Source organism: Montipora foliosa, chromosome 9, assembly GCF_036669935.1.
Source record: "Montipora foliosa isolate CH-2021 chromosome 9, ASM3666993v2, whole genome shotgun sequence".
NCBI classification, from domain to species: Eukaryota; Metazoa; Cnidaria; class Anthozoa; order Scleractinia; family Acroporidae; genus Montipora; species Montipora foliosa.
Window position 1 is genome coordinate 38,805,959 of NC_090877.1, and position 17,500 is coordinate 38,823,458.

General features: G+C 40.1%; 1 protein-coding gene across 1 annotated transcript in view; it reads right to left on the reverse strand.

Moving 5' to 3' along the window:
* Window positions 1–17,500, reverse strand: part of LOC137970776 (uncharacterized) — an 18,715-nt gene that overhangs the window by 1,016 nt on the left and 199 nt on the right. The window contains exons 1-12 of the mRNA XM_068817338.1: window positions 17,114–17,500; window positions 14,997–15,177; window positions 13,367–13,587; window positions 12,748–13,139; window positions 12,513–12,630; window positions 11,945–12,032; window positions 10,374–10,473; window positions 10,039–10,267; window positions 7,491–7,760; window positions 6,198–6,330; window positions 4,878–5,039; window positions 1–3,349 (exon numbers count right to left, since the gene is read on the reverse strand). The exon at window positions 1–3,349 is cut by the window's left edge and continues 1,016 nt beyond it; the exon at window positions 17,114–17,500 is cut by the window's right edge and continues 199 nt beyond it. Of these exons, the coding sequence (XP_068673439.1) occupies window positions 2,399–3,349; window positions 4,878–5,039; window positions 6,198–6,330; window positions 7,491–7,760; window positions 10,039–10,267; window positions 10,374–10,473; window positions 11,945–12,032; window positions 12,513–12,630; window positions 12,748–13,139; window positions 13,367–13,587; window positions 14,997–15,177; window positions 17,114–17,469 (3,201 nt within the window). The 5' untranslated portion in view covers window positions 17,470–17,500 and the 3' untranslated portion in view covers window positions 1–2,398. The remainder of the gene's footprint in view (window positions 3,350–4,877; window positions 5,040–6,197; window positions 6,331–7,490; window positions 7,761–10,038; window positions 10,268–10,373; window positions 10,474–11,944; window positions 12,033–12,512; window positions 12,631–12,747; window positions 13,140–13,366; window positions 13,588–14,996; window positions 15,178–17,113) is intronic.

Below are 17,500 nucleotides of genomic sequence, written 5' to 3' on the forward strand. Positions count from 1 at the left end.
AACCGTAAAATTCACAATTGATCACTACTTAATTCGCGAGTCACGCTTTAAGAACAAGAAATACTGTTTTGAATAAATTACATACTTCAAACTTGAATTTATTTGTTTCTGCGTACCTCGTAGCAAGCTACGCAGTACATTTCTTCGAGTGGACGGGTACGTGGGGCTTTTGTCGATACCATTTACACAAACGTCGCAAATTTTTAAAATGATTTTCCTCAACTGTAAAGCTTGTCCGGCGTCGGAAATAAACAAAACTTTCCTCCGCACAAATGGCATTTATTCAAAACAGCACATGAACTTGCGAAAACCAAACCTTCACTAAGTGCCCCGCGAAATAACCCAATCGGAGCGTAGATTGCATTGCCGCAACCTTTTTTTAGTAGCCAATGAAAAATGGTGTACTGTCGAACTTTACCAGATCTCACATTTCCAGTGACAGAGTGAGATCTGGGTACGAGATTACCATTTAGATCTTGTGGGCGCCGTTATTTTCTATACCTGGTCTAGGGCCCCAAATTACTGCATGTACGCCTTCTCACGCAATTAATTTTTCGGCTTTCCTCTGCAAAACGGCAACTTCAAATGACCAAAGTTCAGAAACGTAATACACCCAAAAACACAGTGATTGGCACTGGAAACAATTGTTTTGCTACGATCATTTCCCTGGATAAAGCGAATTTTGAATCACGACTTAACTTGAAATGAACCCAGCATGAACGCAGAATTTCAATATTATAAACTTCCCTCCATATCTGAAAAGGTTAAACGAGTGTAAATATGGTGGTAAAAATATTTCTTTTAAAAGTAATGCTATCTGTCAATCTCTTACCCCTACGTTTCAAGAAGCCAAGAGATGGCCACGACAGCATCATAAAATGTTATGGGACCGATAATAATTTGGGAATTCCTCTAAAAACTTGGCATAGATAGTTATTAATAATAACATCTGAATAACAAAATTTAAACTTGAATTAAATGAATAAAGTTGGTATTATGTTATTGGCCACTCCAAAAATAGAACGGGAAGTCAAGGGTTTTTAAATTATAATTTCTTAATAAGTGGCAAAGTGAACGGCATCTCGATTTGCAAGCGTCTGTGGTCCAAGATGAATAACAAATATACCGGATTTGAAGATTTTTGGCATCGGGAATTTAACCCAAGTATGTTTCACCACAATGTAAGGATAGAGATGTGTAAGTTATGAAATTTGAACATTATCGCCACTTATCCCAAGGGTCTATGTAACAATTTTTAGACGATGCGACAAGTCGCTCTACGAAAGGTGATAAATATACCTGGATACAAAAATATAGTACAGTCGAATGTTTAAAATGATTTCTAACAAAAATCCACTTTTATCCCCTATAAGGTTTTTTATCCACAATCAGCAAGTATCTTCATGTCCCCTTCTATAAAATGCAAATGATAAGATTCTTGGGTTTGACAAGACGTTCCTGTGACTACAGAAATCTGTTAAACGCTACGTTAAGGAGCCACTAACTTCGAATATGTTTCTTTTGCGAAAATAATTCTATTTACTACAAGATTCTGCCGTTTTCACTTCGAAATTCCAGTTTTTCCGCGCAGTAAAAATTCAGCAAAAACACGCCGAGCTGGCGTGAGGCATGGGCCTATAAATGTCTGAAATAACTTAACGATACTAATAATGATAATGATAATAAGGGAATAACATGACTTTTTGAGGGAATATTGTTTATTTGCGCCCGCGTAGTGTTATTTGCGGCCCAAGCGCGAAGCGCGAGGGCCGCAAATGACACTACAAAAGTCATGTCATTATCATTATTATCAATAAACAAGGCCAAATGATATCAAGAATGCGAGTTCTAATAATACAAGCTAAGTGAATAACGAATTCAAAGTCACTTCAAATCATCATGTAAGTGTTGATTGAACAAGCTATTACAGAATCAACTCAGTCCAGTGAACTTATTTAAAATTACCGAAAAAATGCGTAAAATCGTCTATAAATAATAGGCATATCGCAAAGTTGAAGCAAGACCCAATCAGCTGCAGGGCTGATAATGCATTAGCAGCCCGCTGTCAGTCTTTTGCGGGCCGCTGAGCGTGTGTTTTGAAGAGGCCGATTTTCTATTTGGCCGCGTATATTGATAATAATGTTCTTTGAGTGCATTTCAAAATCTCAAAGCACATTGCAAACTGCAATGCATGTGCATTGCAATTCTGTCTGAGCGATAGACCCATTCCTCTTACCAGCTCGGCTGTTAGACAACGTTTGCCAATTTTGTTACATTTACGAAACTCGTGGCGGCCTGTCTGCTATCGTAAAAAAACAGTTTTATGGCGCTGACTTCGACTTTTGCGGTATAAAACATGTTGAGGTTAGGGCCACCCTAAAGATCACCTTAACTAGCACTAAAATGACTGAGAAATCTCATCGCCTTTGCGTCTTCGTTTATACAAACGCCATGATCGTTGAATCACCATTGCCGCGTTTACAACCTCTCGAATCCTTCTCACTCTCTGCCTGTGCTGCCTTGGCAGCCCTGTTAATAATGACAAGGAATTCTGAATTTGATTCTCTCCTCTTGCTCCGCATGTTGTTTTTGGAGGAGATGAAATCGAAGTAAGTTTAACAGCGTCACTCGCGATCTTGGTTTCAAGACAGACTCCACCAGCATTTCGCATGACATGACAGGCCGTAAAATTTGTTGGAAAACACTCCGCTTTCTTGAAAGACTTATCGTGCAGCCTCAAGCACTCCCTAGTTGAATTTTTTGCTAGTAAAGAGCTAGACTCGTCTTTTTTAACGATTACTCCTTTTCTCCAAGTCGTTTTCTGTGGTACTTTCTTCGCGCGGCAAGAATTATCCACGGAACTACTGAAGACCTTTCGAGGAAATGTTGACTTACGGTACAGCGCTTGTCGGGAATTTTTCATGTAATCGGCAAGCGTTTTGAAATCTCTTCTCGCTGGAGTGCTCCTGTCTTTCCTAGAAACCTCCTCTTCATTCAACAATGTTCTTCTTGAGCCAGCACATCGAGAGTTTAACACAGCGGCATTTGTTGCGTTCGAGTCCACGCCAATCCGGCCTTTCGGGAGCGAGGGCTTACCGACAGCGTTTCTTTTCCCATTAAAAAAAGAGATTGGATAATCCTGCACGTTTTTCTTACAAGGCAACGTAGTTTGCAACGAACTTACCGAGGATTGTGAATTACGAGGCATTCCTTGGAAGAGATTCACTGGCGAAGAAAAGCCAAAGTTTCTCAACTGCTCCCTGCAGGCGAGAAGTTTCTGACGTGTGTTGTCTTCTTTAAGTTTTAATTTGTAGCAAGTAAGTGTTAGCGTTTTTTCATGAGCTTCTCCCTACAACGGTTAAAAAATTAAGTTAACAATAAATCATGTGATTCCTTTTCGGTTACTCAGTAACGATATTAATCTCTCGGCCTGCTGCATGGTATCCCAACTTTTGACATTTTGTGACGCGGAGAGATGTACTTTTTATATCCCATTTACGTAAGGACTAGAGGAAAGTGAGCGAAATCGGCGGTGATGTGTTTTAATTTCCAGTCACCCATTTTGATTCGCGAGCGAGCAGCTTAGTATTGTGCGTGGATTACGCGAATGTGCTCAGCTAAAAGCCTTTTCGAGCCTCTCCAGCCCTTAGAACAAGCTGTGCGACAGTTTCTCCCCCCCCCCCCCTCCCCTCTTAACACCAGTTTCATTTTTTTCCGCGCTTGTGATTTGACGTTTGTCGCCAATGGGAAGAGTAACATTATTTTCCAGCCATTCGGAGAAGAGGACAACTGTTGCTGCTTATAGATTGCAAGGCACGCGTAGTCAGAGAGAAGGGGGGGGGGGGGGGTGGGGGGAAGGGAAGAGAAACAGAGAGGAAAAAGATGGGAGGGGTGCATTTTCCTCTGGATTTTTCTCTTCTTCTCCTTCCCGACTATGCCTGCTACTGACAAAGGATGGCTGATTGTGAAGGCAAAGATCATTTGCTACAACTTCAGAGTAGCCTGCGAACTGAGACGCATTTCCTAGCTATTGGTAATTTTTGGTTTCTATTGTCGGTTTCTTTCTACAACGGACAGCGGGAAAACAGCTTTGCTCGGATCAGTGCCACTCGTGAGAGGATACAAGCGCGGGAAAATACGACAGCAGTGCCCAGTACAGGAAAGAGTGGAACAAGTAGAAAACTGCGAGAAAGTCAAGTACTAAACGCGCGAAAAAGTTGAGGCAAGGCGCCGAAAAGGAGACGAAAACGGGATGTGAAAATACTAATTCACGTTACTGTTACCACTTAAGGCTACTTCCAATCCTAGAAATATGGAAGAAAGGTGCGAAAAACATCTATCGACACGCCTAGCAACCCAAGATATTGGGTACGACCAGCGACCAACCGGGACGTTTCGTCACGCGATTCTTAAACAAGGTGGCAGAAAGTATGATTCCCTCACTTGATCGATGCGATTCGGTGATGGAATCGAAAGTTCGTATGATTCTAAACTTTGAAACTCGTTCATGTTTAACTTTAGAAAAGTGCCCGTTACCTTGTGACGAAACTGCTAAAGAACGTCGCTTAATTACGAGAACTCTAAATTTACTTATTTTACTTTGTTGTTTTACAGAGAAGCGCCGAAAATACATTATCAACATAACACGGACGTACGGAGAACACTACAGAGCACTCGTACGGAGAGTGAATATTGTTTTCATGGCAGAAATCAAGTAGGGTCTTACGCTAATGAAAATGTGATGAATGGTGAATTACAGTTACACACACGTTACTGAGGACACAAGAAACCAGAGCAAAAAACATACTTTCAATTTGAAATTGCAACAGATGGCTAGTTCAACAGTGCTCTATACAAAAACAGAGAGCTGAACAAACCTCAGTAAAATGAGCCCGGGACAATGGAGGCTGATATTCTGTACAGCATTGCCTTTGCATGTGAAGGCAATTTCTATTATCAAGACTTTGCTGACGCCGATCAGCGGTGTTCAAGTCAGCAATCGTTTTTAACAAAAGAAAGAGTTTGTTTTCTACTTCTCTCTGCAAAAGAAATAAACCATGAAAAGCACAACAATATTGGCCATTGAGGGCTCTAATATATAGATTTAGCCAAGCCTAAAGCGGAGCTCCCAGGTTATTTATTCCTACAATTTCGAAAAAGACGACCACGATGAGTTATAACTTGAGCCCGCGATATGGTCACGTAACAGTGGTCAGCGGATACCTTGTTTCGACAGGTGTCAATTGACTATTTAAGAAATAGAGGACGTTTTCCATGTTTCCATAGCCTCATCTAAACACTCGGGGGAGTTGGGAGAATTCTCGACAGTTATGCAAACCCGAGACACAACTGCTTTTATAAAATACTTCTCAAAGATAATTCGACAAATGAAGGAAATTGCTGTTTTTTTTTACTTCTAGAGTGAAACATATATTCTTGATACACGCTCATATTTCCTACCAGCCAATCATGATGTCAGAGCCGCGTGATGCCAGAGCCGTGTTTCCACACTCTCATCTAAACACAGCTATTGACCAATAAGAGTGCGCGTGCTATCCTAATTATTTTATAAAACATGGATGTCCAATATCAAAGCAATACAAATGGACAAAAGTGCTGGGAAGGTAGCATCACTTTAGAGATAACCCCCCTCCCCTTTATCAATGCTTGATTTTCCACAAAACAAAATGGTGACTTTCCTTCCAATATTGCATATGGAGGGGGGGGGGGGGGGGGGGGGGCAAGAGCATGGTATTTCCCAAATTGTCAATAGTTAGAATAATCGAATTAGGTGTGAAGTGAAGTGATGTGCACAACCTTCCCAACAACGTTTGACCACGATTGTAGTTGGAGTATGGCCACCTTGATGAGCTCTAAACTTGAGCACGCGATACGGTCACGTGATAATGGTCACATTGGCATACATGGAGTGCAGTGACCAAGATCAAATTTTCTCGCACAGTGGGTTACCATATTTTCTTACCCATGGTGCTCCGCCCGCGCGCGCCTTGCCTTGGGTGCGCAGAGCTCCGCTATATTAAACAACATGGTATCTCCTTCAGACATCTCCTTTGACATAACGACGGGCTTATCATTCTCTCGTCTACATTTTCATTAGACCTACTGGTCTCCCTTACCAAACGCCAGCAGAAAAACAGACTTCAACGCAAACGTTCATTCGATGAAATGCCTCAAACCTGTTTCTTCTGAAGAAGCAACTCCGCCATTTTCTCATTCTCCAAGTCGTCAGGAAGAGCTCCTTGCCTCAGCATCACAACGAGGCGCGCTCGCTGATCCGCTAACCTGGAGGCAAGTATCTTGCTTTTGTTCCTACAAGCAGTGCATTGATTTTTACTCCAGACTACACCATCTTAGGAGGGCAGGTACTTATTATTGTTAAACGAAGTGAACAACATAACAAGCCAACTACGATAACTTTCAGGTAGATCTTTTTACAGCAAGTTTTCGGCTTGGACCCTGGTCTGATCCTGGTGTGCGTATCTCAAGCAAAAGACTTTTAAGGCTTTTTCGCCTGCAATACGTTTTCCGTTAATTGCCTTTAAAATAATATATTTACGGACCAGACTTTTAGAATGAGAACCCCAAAAAATGTAAGGGAAATTTGAGCAAGGTGCAAGCAATGCGGAAGCGATATTTTTCCGTTCAACTATCCCCTTCGGCATTGAACAATCAGATGGCTATTCGAGAGTGCAGGGAGGTCGCGGGTTCGAACCACGGTCGGACCAATACTCAGGATCAGAAAGTGCTTCCTTTGTAATTCCAGCTGCAAATGGTAACACTTTCAAATCTTCTCGGATAAGGACTATAAACCGTTCGCCCCCGCTCACAACTCACAACACTTGCTCGTAAATGATTTTGTGGGACGTTAAAACACGTGGCCTTTGAGCGTAAATGTACAATTACAACAGGTCCAACAGTGAATTAGATAAGATTGTCGTTATGGCATGGGTGGACTCCCCAGCACAGTCAAAAATGAGTCTATTTTCAGAATACCCGTTTTCGCGAAATTCAGTCGTCAAGTCCCTGAAAAAACATGGCAGAAGCAGTCACGCGTGACATGGCCTCGTCTGATTGGTTAAAGCTGGCGACCCTTTGTTTTTTTCGCGTGCAAAGTGTATCTAAGAATATATCCACGTGACTGTGCTGGGGCAAGATTGCAAAGTGATAGATCAACACTCTTATCTAATTCACTCTTGAACAGGCCACATTTAGCTGCATAGCTGCAACTATCATGACTAACCAGCTGTTTCAACAGAATAATAAAACAAAAACAAATGAGCTCTGTTGGAACAAGTGAATCCATCAGAAGCTTTGGGATAAACGAATCACAGTATGCCTGTTTGGGGCGAAGTGAGAACTGGGACCATCCCCGATATTTTTATCTGCATGCAATTAAAGGGGTGAATGGGTTAATGGGACATGAGTGATTAAGAATAAGGCATGTAATTAACACGTTACATCTCACTTACACAAGGGTTTCTTTCTGCAGTTCAAGTTCAAGTTCCATTAGCTGTAAGTCTTCATGCGTTTTTCCTTCGCACCGAACTGTCACTTTATTCCTCGCGCTTCCCTCAACTTCAGTAGACTTTATCAGGGGAGTGGTCTGAGTCGACACATCACTCGACTTAGGCCGAGTAGGTTGAGCTGTAGCAGAGGGTCCCAGGATGTCTCGTTCTGGAGGTTGATCGTATGCTTCAGCGTTGAGTGAGATTCCACTATCGTGGGTAATCACGCTTGCTCTGAGAGAGAGTCAAGTTGTAAATTAACTCAAATAAACTGGCCGAAATCTCCTACGTGGACTTCAAGTCAGTCAGGTCTCCTCACCAGGCCCAGGAGGAGAGGTCTTAGAAAGAGAGTCTCCGTAACTCTCAGCGAATTTTGACAATAAAGCAAAGAGGTAACTGGAAAGGAACCAGTTCGGGCACATTTTGACTGTAGCTCAGTCAATGCAATTTCCCATTGAAACCCTGCTTAGCGAACACTCATAACGATTTGGACAGCTCGGAAGCATAATATCCACATCTAAGAAACGCGATGATTTTGAACCTTTTATAACGACAGCATTTACTTCAACGAACGCTGTGTCAGTTTCCTTAGAACGCCAAACGCCTAGGCTGAGAATTGTCCCAAAACCAATGTACTTAAATTCAGTCGAATATGTAATTTGTGCAATACGTTCTCCCCCATGAATTCGCAATCATCCTGAATTGTTAATTTGCTCTGAATTCACCATTATCGCGTGAATTTTGGACACTGTGCCTCAGGACTTGTGGAAGCAGAGAAGATAAGGAAATAAAAAATCATATCCGTAGACTGGATTTGAACCCGGAATTTCTTGTCCATAGGAACCGCTTCTTTCCGCTTTACCACTGAAGATCAAGACACCGCCTTTCTTAAAAAAGCATCTGTTTAAGTCTACCATAGAATATCGCTGCTGAAGAGTAATTAGGACTAAGCTAGATTGATAATTTATGCCTAAGCTTTGATTTTAAAATGTTTAGCTTTGTCGAGAAGCTTGGAAACCGACCTTTTGTAGTGTTTAATGTTGTTTGTTGGCGAGTGATAATAAAGCATTATCAAATAGTCTGTAAAATACTGTCCCTGAGATGCTAGCGGTGTGGTGGTCGAGTGGTTAGGCGACGGGATGATCAACATTCTCAGGTTCGAGTCCTATGTCCAAATATGACCATTTCCCAAAATCCATATCAAGCTTTTATTCTTTTAAATTAACGATAACAGTGAATTCAAAGCAAATTAACAAGTCAGGATAATCATGAATTCAAGGGCGAAAACGGGTTGAATTTGCGATAATTGCAAATCAGCATAAATTGCTATTTTGTCGGCAGGTATCAGAATAATGATAATGATGATGATGATGATGATGATGATGATGATAATAATAATAATAATAATAATATACTTAATATATCGCTCATGATCCTAAAGTTCTAACGCGCTGCACATCAAGTTTACAAGATCCACTAAAGAGAAAGCAACTAAAATATTATCCTAAAAAGAAAACTAAAAATCAGGTCCAATATCACAAAGGAAATGAAGCTAATAACAAGACTCGCGAAACAAGTAAGTCTTAAGATCACGCTTAAAAAAACAGAGGTCAGTTGCAAGTCTCAAATGATCAGGTAGGCTATTCCAAAGTGTTGACAGACGGAAAATGATCTGTCGCCATACTCAGTATTGGACCGAGGAAGCTTCAGTAGACCCCTAGATGAAGATCGTAGTGGACGCGGTGGTACATATCTATCCAGTAGTTCAGTTATATACATTGGCGCAAGCCCATTAAGCGCCTTAAATGTCAATAACAGGATCTTATAAATAATAGGATAATAATAGGATGCACTGACTAACAGGGAGCCAATGAAGATGGATCAACAAAGGAGTTGCAAGGTCTTATTTCTCTTTGCATAGAGTCAAACGGGAAGCACAGTTCAGAACAGCTTGAAGTTTTGCAGAAGCCTGGTGAGCCGCGTTAGGTGCGCAGTGGTTTGTGGGATTTAGGTTTGTCTTTGGGTGTTTGGAAGCTTAGTCATTCTACGGCCAGCCTTCGCTGCGTGCACAAGTCCAGTTTTGTTCTTTGCTATATCGCGCTGAAAAACATTTGTTTTATGCCTTCGTTTAGGCTGTATATGATAGCGTTCATTTACATTGTCAGAATACCCTAGAGCAACAAGGGTCGCAACACTGTCTTGGTCGGGGGTACACGTTCCCCGGTTTTTTTTTTCCACCTGCTGGTTTTCCCAGGTTTTCGTGGACCGGCTCTGGTGCATTGCTCTTCTCTTTATAATACAGTTGATGTATAAATGTTTTTGAAGCTATTCCAATGCTAAGTAAGTGGCACGGCGGCCTGGGTGGCTAACACGCCCATATAATATCATCAAGCTCGGGTGTCCGGTTGATTAGCGCGGAGGCAACTTTTTGTTCTGTCATATATTCGCTCTGATGGAAGTCATTCCAAATAAACATTACGTCTACGTATGTAAGAGAATTGTATTCACAAACCTGTGTTCAGACGTACAACCATTAGCCGGCGTGATCTGGGGACAAGGGTGTTGGCGGAAAGGGTAATCTCGTACCACAGCGAAACTTAAACCACCGAACTGAACACGATCGTTCTCCTCTTCGCTAGCAATTGGTGACGTGGTCTCGCTGTTGCTACGCAAACCGCTATCTTTGTCATCTGAAGAATCAAGATTCGACTCAAGCAAAAATTGGCATGAAGAGCTGAAACCTGGGATGGGAAAAAGTATTTTGAAATCTAAGTAGCTACGTCATTCTTTGGTAACATGAAAAGGTATATTTCAATTCCATGGACGTAAAATCGTTTCACCACTTACAGCGCCCACAAACGCTCGAAGCATCTGGCGTACAAAGTCCAACCCTATGGTGTAGTCCATTGTGTCTGCTATGTTTAACCGTTGTTTCCCTCTCAGCTTTCTGTAATGCGAGAATATAACCCACTTAGTTAAAGAAGATACCGGTAATTATATTTCAGGAGCACCCAACGAGAATATAGTTCTAAACCACTTAAACATAGCTTTCTTAAACATATTTTAGTATTTAAAAGGTAGACTATAGGTGGATGATATAGGCATATTTTTATCCCCTAAAAATGTTTCATCTGTTCGGATTTTCTAGCTGAAAGTCTAGTGATCCGCAAATTATAGGGATCAAAACTTACCTTTTCGAAATTTTCAGCCAGAAAAATGGCTCCCGAAAATTCTAGGTGACCTTTTTAGGGTATAAATCCGTTTAAAATGGACAATTATACCATTTTTTACATTCCCAGGACAGGCAGGAAAGCAAGAAATTTTACAACAAGTGATCCGAAAATTCTACATCTCAATTTTCCGAAAATTGACGTCGGATGCCCCTGATATTTGGCCTCAAGAGCACACCAGGTCTGAAAATAAGAACAATTCGGACTGTGGATCTGATTGTTAATTTTGGGCATTCTTTAATGGATAGTTGTATTTCATCGGCTAATTTTAAAGTCGAGAGAATTCTTAATTGAAACGGCGCATTTGATAAAGAAACCGGATTCCATACATACCGCACCCAATCAAATGAATGCAGCGTTCATTCGAGGATTGCTGGAAAGAAACAAGTACACATTACACCGGTTATCTACGACAGTCTTGGAAATTCATTTCCCTGTATGAAGATGATTTTAAGTTCGAAGTGACCATACTTTTCGTAATGTGCAGTTGCGTTGTTAAGCTAAGGTCAAGAACTTTTCTGATATAACGAGGCCGACCTATCAATGGAACTTTAAACATGTTTCAGGGGCACCCAACGAGAACACTGTTCAAAACCACTTAAACATGGCATTGTTAAACGTATTTTGGTATTTAAACGGCAGATATAGGCATATTTTTATATCCTAAAAATTTTTCACCTGTTCGGATTTCCTAGCTGAAAGTCTAGTGATCCGAAAATTATAGGAATCAAAACTTACCTTTTCGAAAATTTCCGCCAGAAAAAAGGCTCCCGAAAATTCTAGGTGACCTTTTTAGGGTAAAAATGCGTTAGAAATGTGCAATTATACCATTTTGTAGATGTTCGGAAATCCTAGGAGAGGCAGGCAAGCAAGACATTTTACAACAAATGTACCGAAAATTCTAGATCTCAAATCGTCTTCCGAACAGATATTTTCCGAAAATTGACGTTGGGTGCCCCTGATGTTTCAGTTTCTAATTTTATTTTTACAAACGATCTCACGTAATTGTTGTCAGTAATTTCAGAAATATGATTTTGAAATGAACGCCGCATCGGAGACGTCCAAAATTTAATAAACTCCGCGGCGTTGAATCGAGTAAATACGATGTACTCCAAAACACAGCACCTCAACAATAAGCTTTCGATTGTATTTCACACGTTACGAGAGAACAATGCGCAAACACCGTACCTTGCAGGATGTCAGCTCTAAGTATAGCTTTCCTAACGTTCTTTGGAGGCGTTTAATGACAGCATCTTTGTCAATCACTTCGTTTTGTCTGAAAACACAAAAATTATACAGGAAGCAAATTTAGAGAGGCAAAAACAAAACTGTTCTTGGGTAAAAATTAGCTTGCGAGCGCAGACGCATTTCCGGCTATTTTTCGGGCGAGAGAAACGACCGCCGGAAATATGTCTGCGTTCGCAGGCCTGGTAAAAATAAAATAGACAAAATAAGGTAGATAGAGAAATAAATTACATTGGCGTTTGTGATATCCTCTTTTCGCTAAACTATAGTGTGACAAATTGTTAAGATTTTAAGAACGATGACGACAATGATGATGACGTGTTGATGCTAGCTAATAATTTTATACTCTGGGCCTCAGCTAACCTTAAAAGTCTGATCATTGTGATGCTCTCCCTGGGCCACTTACATGTACTGTAATTACTTACTGTATGCTGTGATCAGGAACGTTTAAGTATGAGTTTATTTTGTGCAGTGCCCGCTAAAAAGCCCTCAACGTATTTCTTTTACTCACATCGGCTTGTTCTTGACTTGTGCAACCTTCTGTGCAAATCTACAAGTTGAGATGGTTTCACACAGATCCTTCTGTTCCAAAGACAACACTGCAATCATCGCAGCATTGCAGTTCCCACCTGATATAGACAACAAAACATACAATTGCAAGAGGTTGTGGTCAAAATCCAACCACCTCAAACGGGCTTTCCTGTAATTAAATCAATTAAAAGGCCCTGATAATTATCAGCACTCACCTAGACTGTCTTGCAACAACATAGTCAGGATTGAATTACTGTATGGTGTATGGAATAGTTCAGTATCATTCGCGACAGATACTTGACTTCTCTTGGAACTTCCCAACTCTACAGCACTTGAGCTCTTCAGTAGCACATTCCTTGTCTCCATAGTTCCTTTGTTCTTTGTTCTACTCAAGACAGCACTAGAGCTATGGTGTAAAGTCTTTGCAGCCTGCCTGTTGCTGCATCTTACGTCTGTGACATTAAATTCCTGTAGAGCAATGATGATTGACTCCAGATGATGCAGAGATGAATTGAAGAAGTTTGCCTCTCGGAGTTGCAGCTTTTCCATAGGAGTTGATTTCCTGGCTTGTTCTGAGCCAGCAAGATCTACAAGGTGCAACTTCGACCTAGTGACAGACAAAAGCTTACAAATCTGAGCATGATAAACACAACAAATATTTTATAAGGCAAGTCAATGGCTGGAGTAACTGGAAGTCCTTCAAAGGAAAGAACAGGTTTCACTGCTTTCTGTACACAAAAATTTATAACACTACGTTGTTTGAGCAATACATACATGATGCTCCTTAAACAATTTTAGCATGGGACATGCAGTCAAGCATTTTCACACACCAACCTGAAAAATATCTCTGCACCATTTCTCTGCCTGGAAAGCCCAATGGTGAAAACCATGTGTGATCTGGAAGATCTTTGGTCAACAGGTGCTTCTGTAGCAACAACTTTATGATTCATCATGCCCAAACAATACAAGCTTGCCGCCTCCTTTTCCGATGTAATGTGATGACAAGACAGTCCATTAAGATGACAAGGGCCATTACCTCCCATGGTCACTAAAACCTTAAAAACGGTAACATACAGTAGTTAGACAGCTTCCATCTACTCTACTCTGCTGAAGATGACGAGTGCTTACCAATTTGACAAAAAGATAAATGTAAGATAAATGGCAGGACCACAGGAACCCTTTTCAGAACTGCCATAAGAAATATTTTGTACTTTGTTTTGAGGTAATCAATTCATTCCAGTTAGTGCAAACCAGCCACGAAACAGAGTGCCTTCATTCCTGGGTAGTACCTGAAGATAAACTGGAACTTTCCTTTCTAGTTGACAACATAGACTCTGGTTTCAAGCTCACTTTCGAGACTTACGTATAGCTCAACAGGTTAAAATCACAATCATTATTTTCATGGCAAGGACAATTTCTTCTGCTGGTTAGTTTATTTGGAAAATGAATCACTATCATTTTCAATGGTCATCAATATCGGTTTTAACAATAACAAATAGATGGTAAAAACAATAAAAAAAACTCTCCACTTATACGATACACATACACACTGTATGTCAGATAATATTATTTTATTTTATTTTATTCTAACCATCACTAGATAATGAACAAAGTTGAAATTGACACATTGTTTTTACATAAATTTTTATATTGTTTTTACAGACAACTTTTTATCTTTTATCCCCAATGGAATGTCCACACAAAAGAAAAGCACCCAATATTAACTCCTTTTCCAGGCTCCAGGTTTAATCATTTACTTACCAGGCATCAAGCCCATTAAATAAATAAATAGGGAAAGCGTCTTTAAGCAGGGAATCACACCTAGAGAAGGAGTTTCCAAATCTATTTATTTATTTATTTAGTTTGTTATTTAGACACTTTCATCTAGCTCGCAAACATTATAATTACATATTAAGAGACAAAAGAAAAAGCGTGGCGACTAGATGAGGTGCAAAACCGATGGACACGATGTCCCAAAAAAAGTTGGCGCCATTAGCATTTTTTTAGCAGCATTACAAAAGTACAATCAACGATCAACAATGAATGATCAACAATGGACAAAAAAGGAGGACGATGTGTGGCAAGTTTGGGACTCCACGTCCAAATGTTCAGCTCAAGCATTCAACCACAGACCACAACTGGTCTGGGTCTGGTCTGGTGACTCAAATTCTCTGCTGCACGTGCAAATGACCTGAAGTCAGTCCGAGGACATGCACGAAAAAAGAACAAAAACAACCTGCCTTCTAAAAATTTAATAATTCATGTGGACACAGGTATGTGACTTTTAAGAGTGGACAAGATTCCAAGACCTTGCAATATTAGTCCCAGTAGTCTGTGAACAATATTTATTAATAGTTCAAACTCAAAATCTTGTCCAGTCCTCTTTTTGGCTTTCAATCATTACTTCTCTTGAAATCCTTTGCCAAGGATCTCACAAAAAAGGAATGCTTTACACTGTGCATACCTTTTGCAGCTTTCTTGTTTTCTTTGAACCTCTAAACAATAAAGGCCCAAGGAGATCATATGCCTTCTCGTTGTATATCTCCAAGAATGACACATGAAGATCAACTGACTCCTGTTGAAACCTCAAAATTCTTCTAAAGATCAAAGACAGACTTTGAGGGACAAGTCCCAAATTTTCAGACCTGAAAACAACATGGGAATAGAAGACACATGACAGATGAGCAGATCATTTTATATGCCTCCCAGGGGAGGGCAAGGGATTGGCCACATTTATCTCTGGGTAAATTCACCCTCCTCACTCTCAACACAAAAAGCAATTTATTTTAACAAACGAAGTATAAATAAAATTAGAATCTTACCAAAATCCTCACCCTCTAGAAATGTTCAGCATTTTTATGCTGAAAGTGTAAGTTCTGATAATACCATTTACAAAGCCTTAGAAAAAATGGCAAAAGTACATTTCTTCACATAAATGCTCAAATACACCTTGTGTGTACAATAGCATTAAGAGCTTTTTTTATTGCTCTTGTATTTTTTATTGTCTGTTTTTCCTTCATTTCAACAAACTCTCCATGAAAAGAAGACATATTTTCCAATAGCATTGTCAGTGTTCTACAGAAACAAGGTGTTTTTTTGTTTGTATCTCAGTGACATTTTAGACGACCAGCCACAGAAATAAATAGGTTTTATAAACATGCTTGAATTCTCAAGAAGGAAGTGCAGAGATGTAACAAAAAAAAAAAAAAAACAAAGACTAGAAATGCAATCTACTTTATTAAGCATTTTTTAAAGAACAATTTCACCCCAAGTTCTTTTTGTGACTCTAATGATATTACCAGACTTGTTTACTTACAAAACACTTGAGTCTCCTGTATGATATTATACTTAAGCATTTCAATGGGGACCTGACCCAGAAATCTATCAAAACTTGTTCTGCATGCCTTGTACAAAGAGGCCTTGTTGTCAGATCCTGCCAGTAATTGTACAATGTGAACAGGAAGCACAGAGAGTGTACTGTTCACCTTCTGTTCATCACGAGAGATATAAGTGGAGACTGATAAAATCAGGAAAAAATGCTTCAGCACGTACATGACCCAACCGTCTACTAAAAACCTGAGAGGAGTAAATTCTTAGTTTCGAAAAAGGCCACCTTGTGTTTCAATGTACTGGACACGTCATTTCAACGTACTTCTGTGACCACTTCTAAGCTGATGACAGACCATTCAACATTGTGCACTATTTGTCAATCAAAACATGTTGAATGGTGAGTCATCTGCTTCTTGACAATGGAGAGCGATTGATTAATGCCATTCGTGACAACCTTCTGAATGGAACAGAGCTACTCTCATTCCACAAAGTTCCACAATGTTTCACATAGCATGAAACACAGTTTAACACTTGTTAGACATGGTTTGTGACATCTGTCATGAATGATGCCTTGTGTCAGGGTCTCAATACAATCACAACCGGGCATTGTTATTCACTTGAAAGAAATCTTAGTAAGCTTTAAACGACATTCAAAATTGCACACAAAGCTAAACTGTAAGAGGTCAATCTCACGACATGGTATACATTATGATCACTGAAAAAACACCTTAAATATAATCATTTGTTTCTGTCTTCCTAGGGATCCCCCCTAAGTACAAAGTTACGTAACTCTTTACTTTTCATATCATGTGACCCAGTCTTCGTGATCTTTCACCTCTGGAGAGGTCAAACAACGATCCATCTTGCCATTACAGTCATTTAATTTCCCTACCCCGCAAAGATATTTTTACCCTCAAACCTGAGTAATTAGAAAGGACCAACCGGATTCATATCCCAATTAAAAGAGACTACCTTAAATTTTCACATCTCCGACTCATCTTTCTGCCGAAGTAAAGAAGCTTGCAAGAAAGATGATCCGTCTAGACTTGTTTACGCGAACCCGTTGTTTTTCTCTCAAGTGGAGCAAAAAGAACGTGTTCCACAAGCAATCTTCAAACTGAAACGAAGCCAAAACTGGTGACCTAATAACTGAATTGCGAAACGGATTTGGGGAGGAGATCCCGTCTTAGAGTCACAGGAACAGAAACAAAGGCTCCTATGTATAAACTTAAGTTGGACGTGCACACTTACATGCAACATGAATCTGCAAGATCTTCATGTGCTCCTTGCATGGTAAAAGTCTTTCCCGCTCCAGTTTGTCCATAAACAAAGATAGTACCGTTATATCCTTCAAGAAAAGCGTTAACAATGTCTCTTGCAGCTACTTCGAAGACCTTTTTTTGAGAGGAGTCTGTTTCGAAAACGTGCGCAAAACGAAATCTAAGCCAGTTTGATGGTGAATCTTCGAACACACCAGAACCTTTCTCTGCATTTGTTCCAACTTGTCCATGGGATAAAATATAAAGTGCTTGATCTTCACGCTTGAATAGTTCGTGTGTTATATTCTCACATGGCTTTAAACGAGCATATACCTTGATATTTGACATTTTTCACGGACAAATGGTTGTTTCACCAATA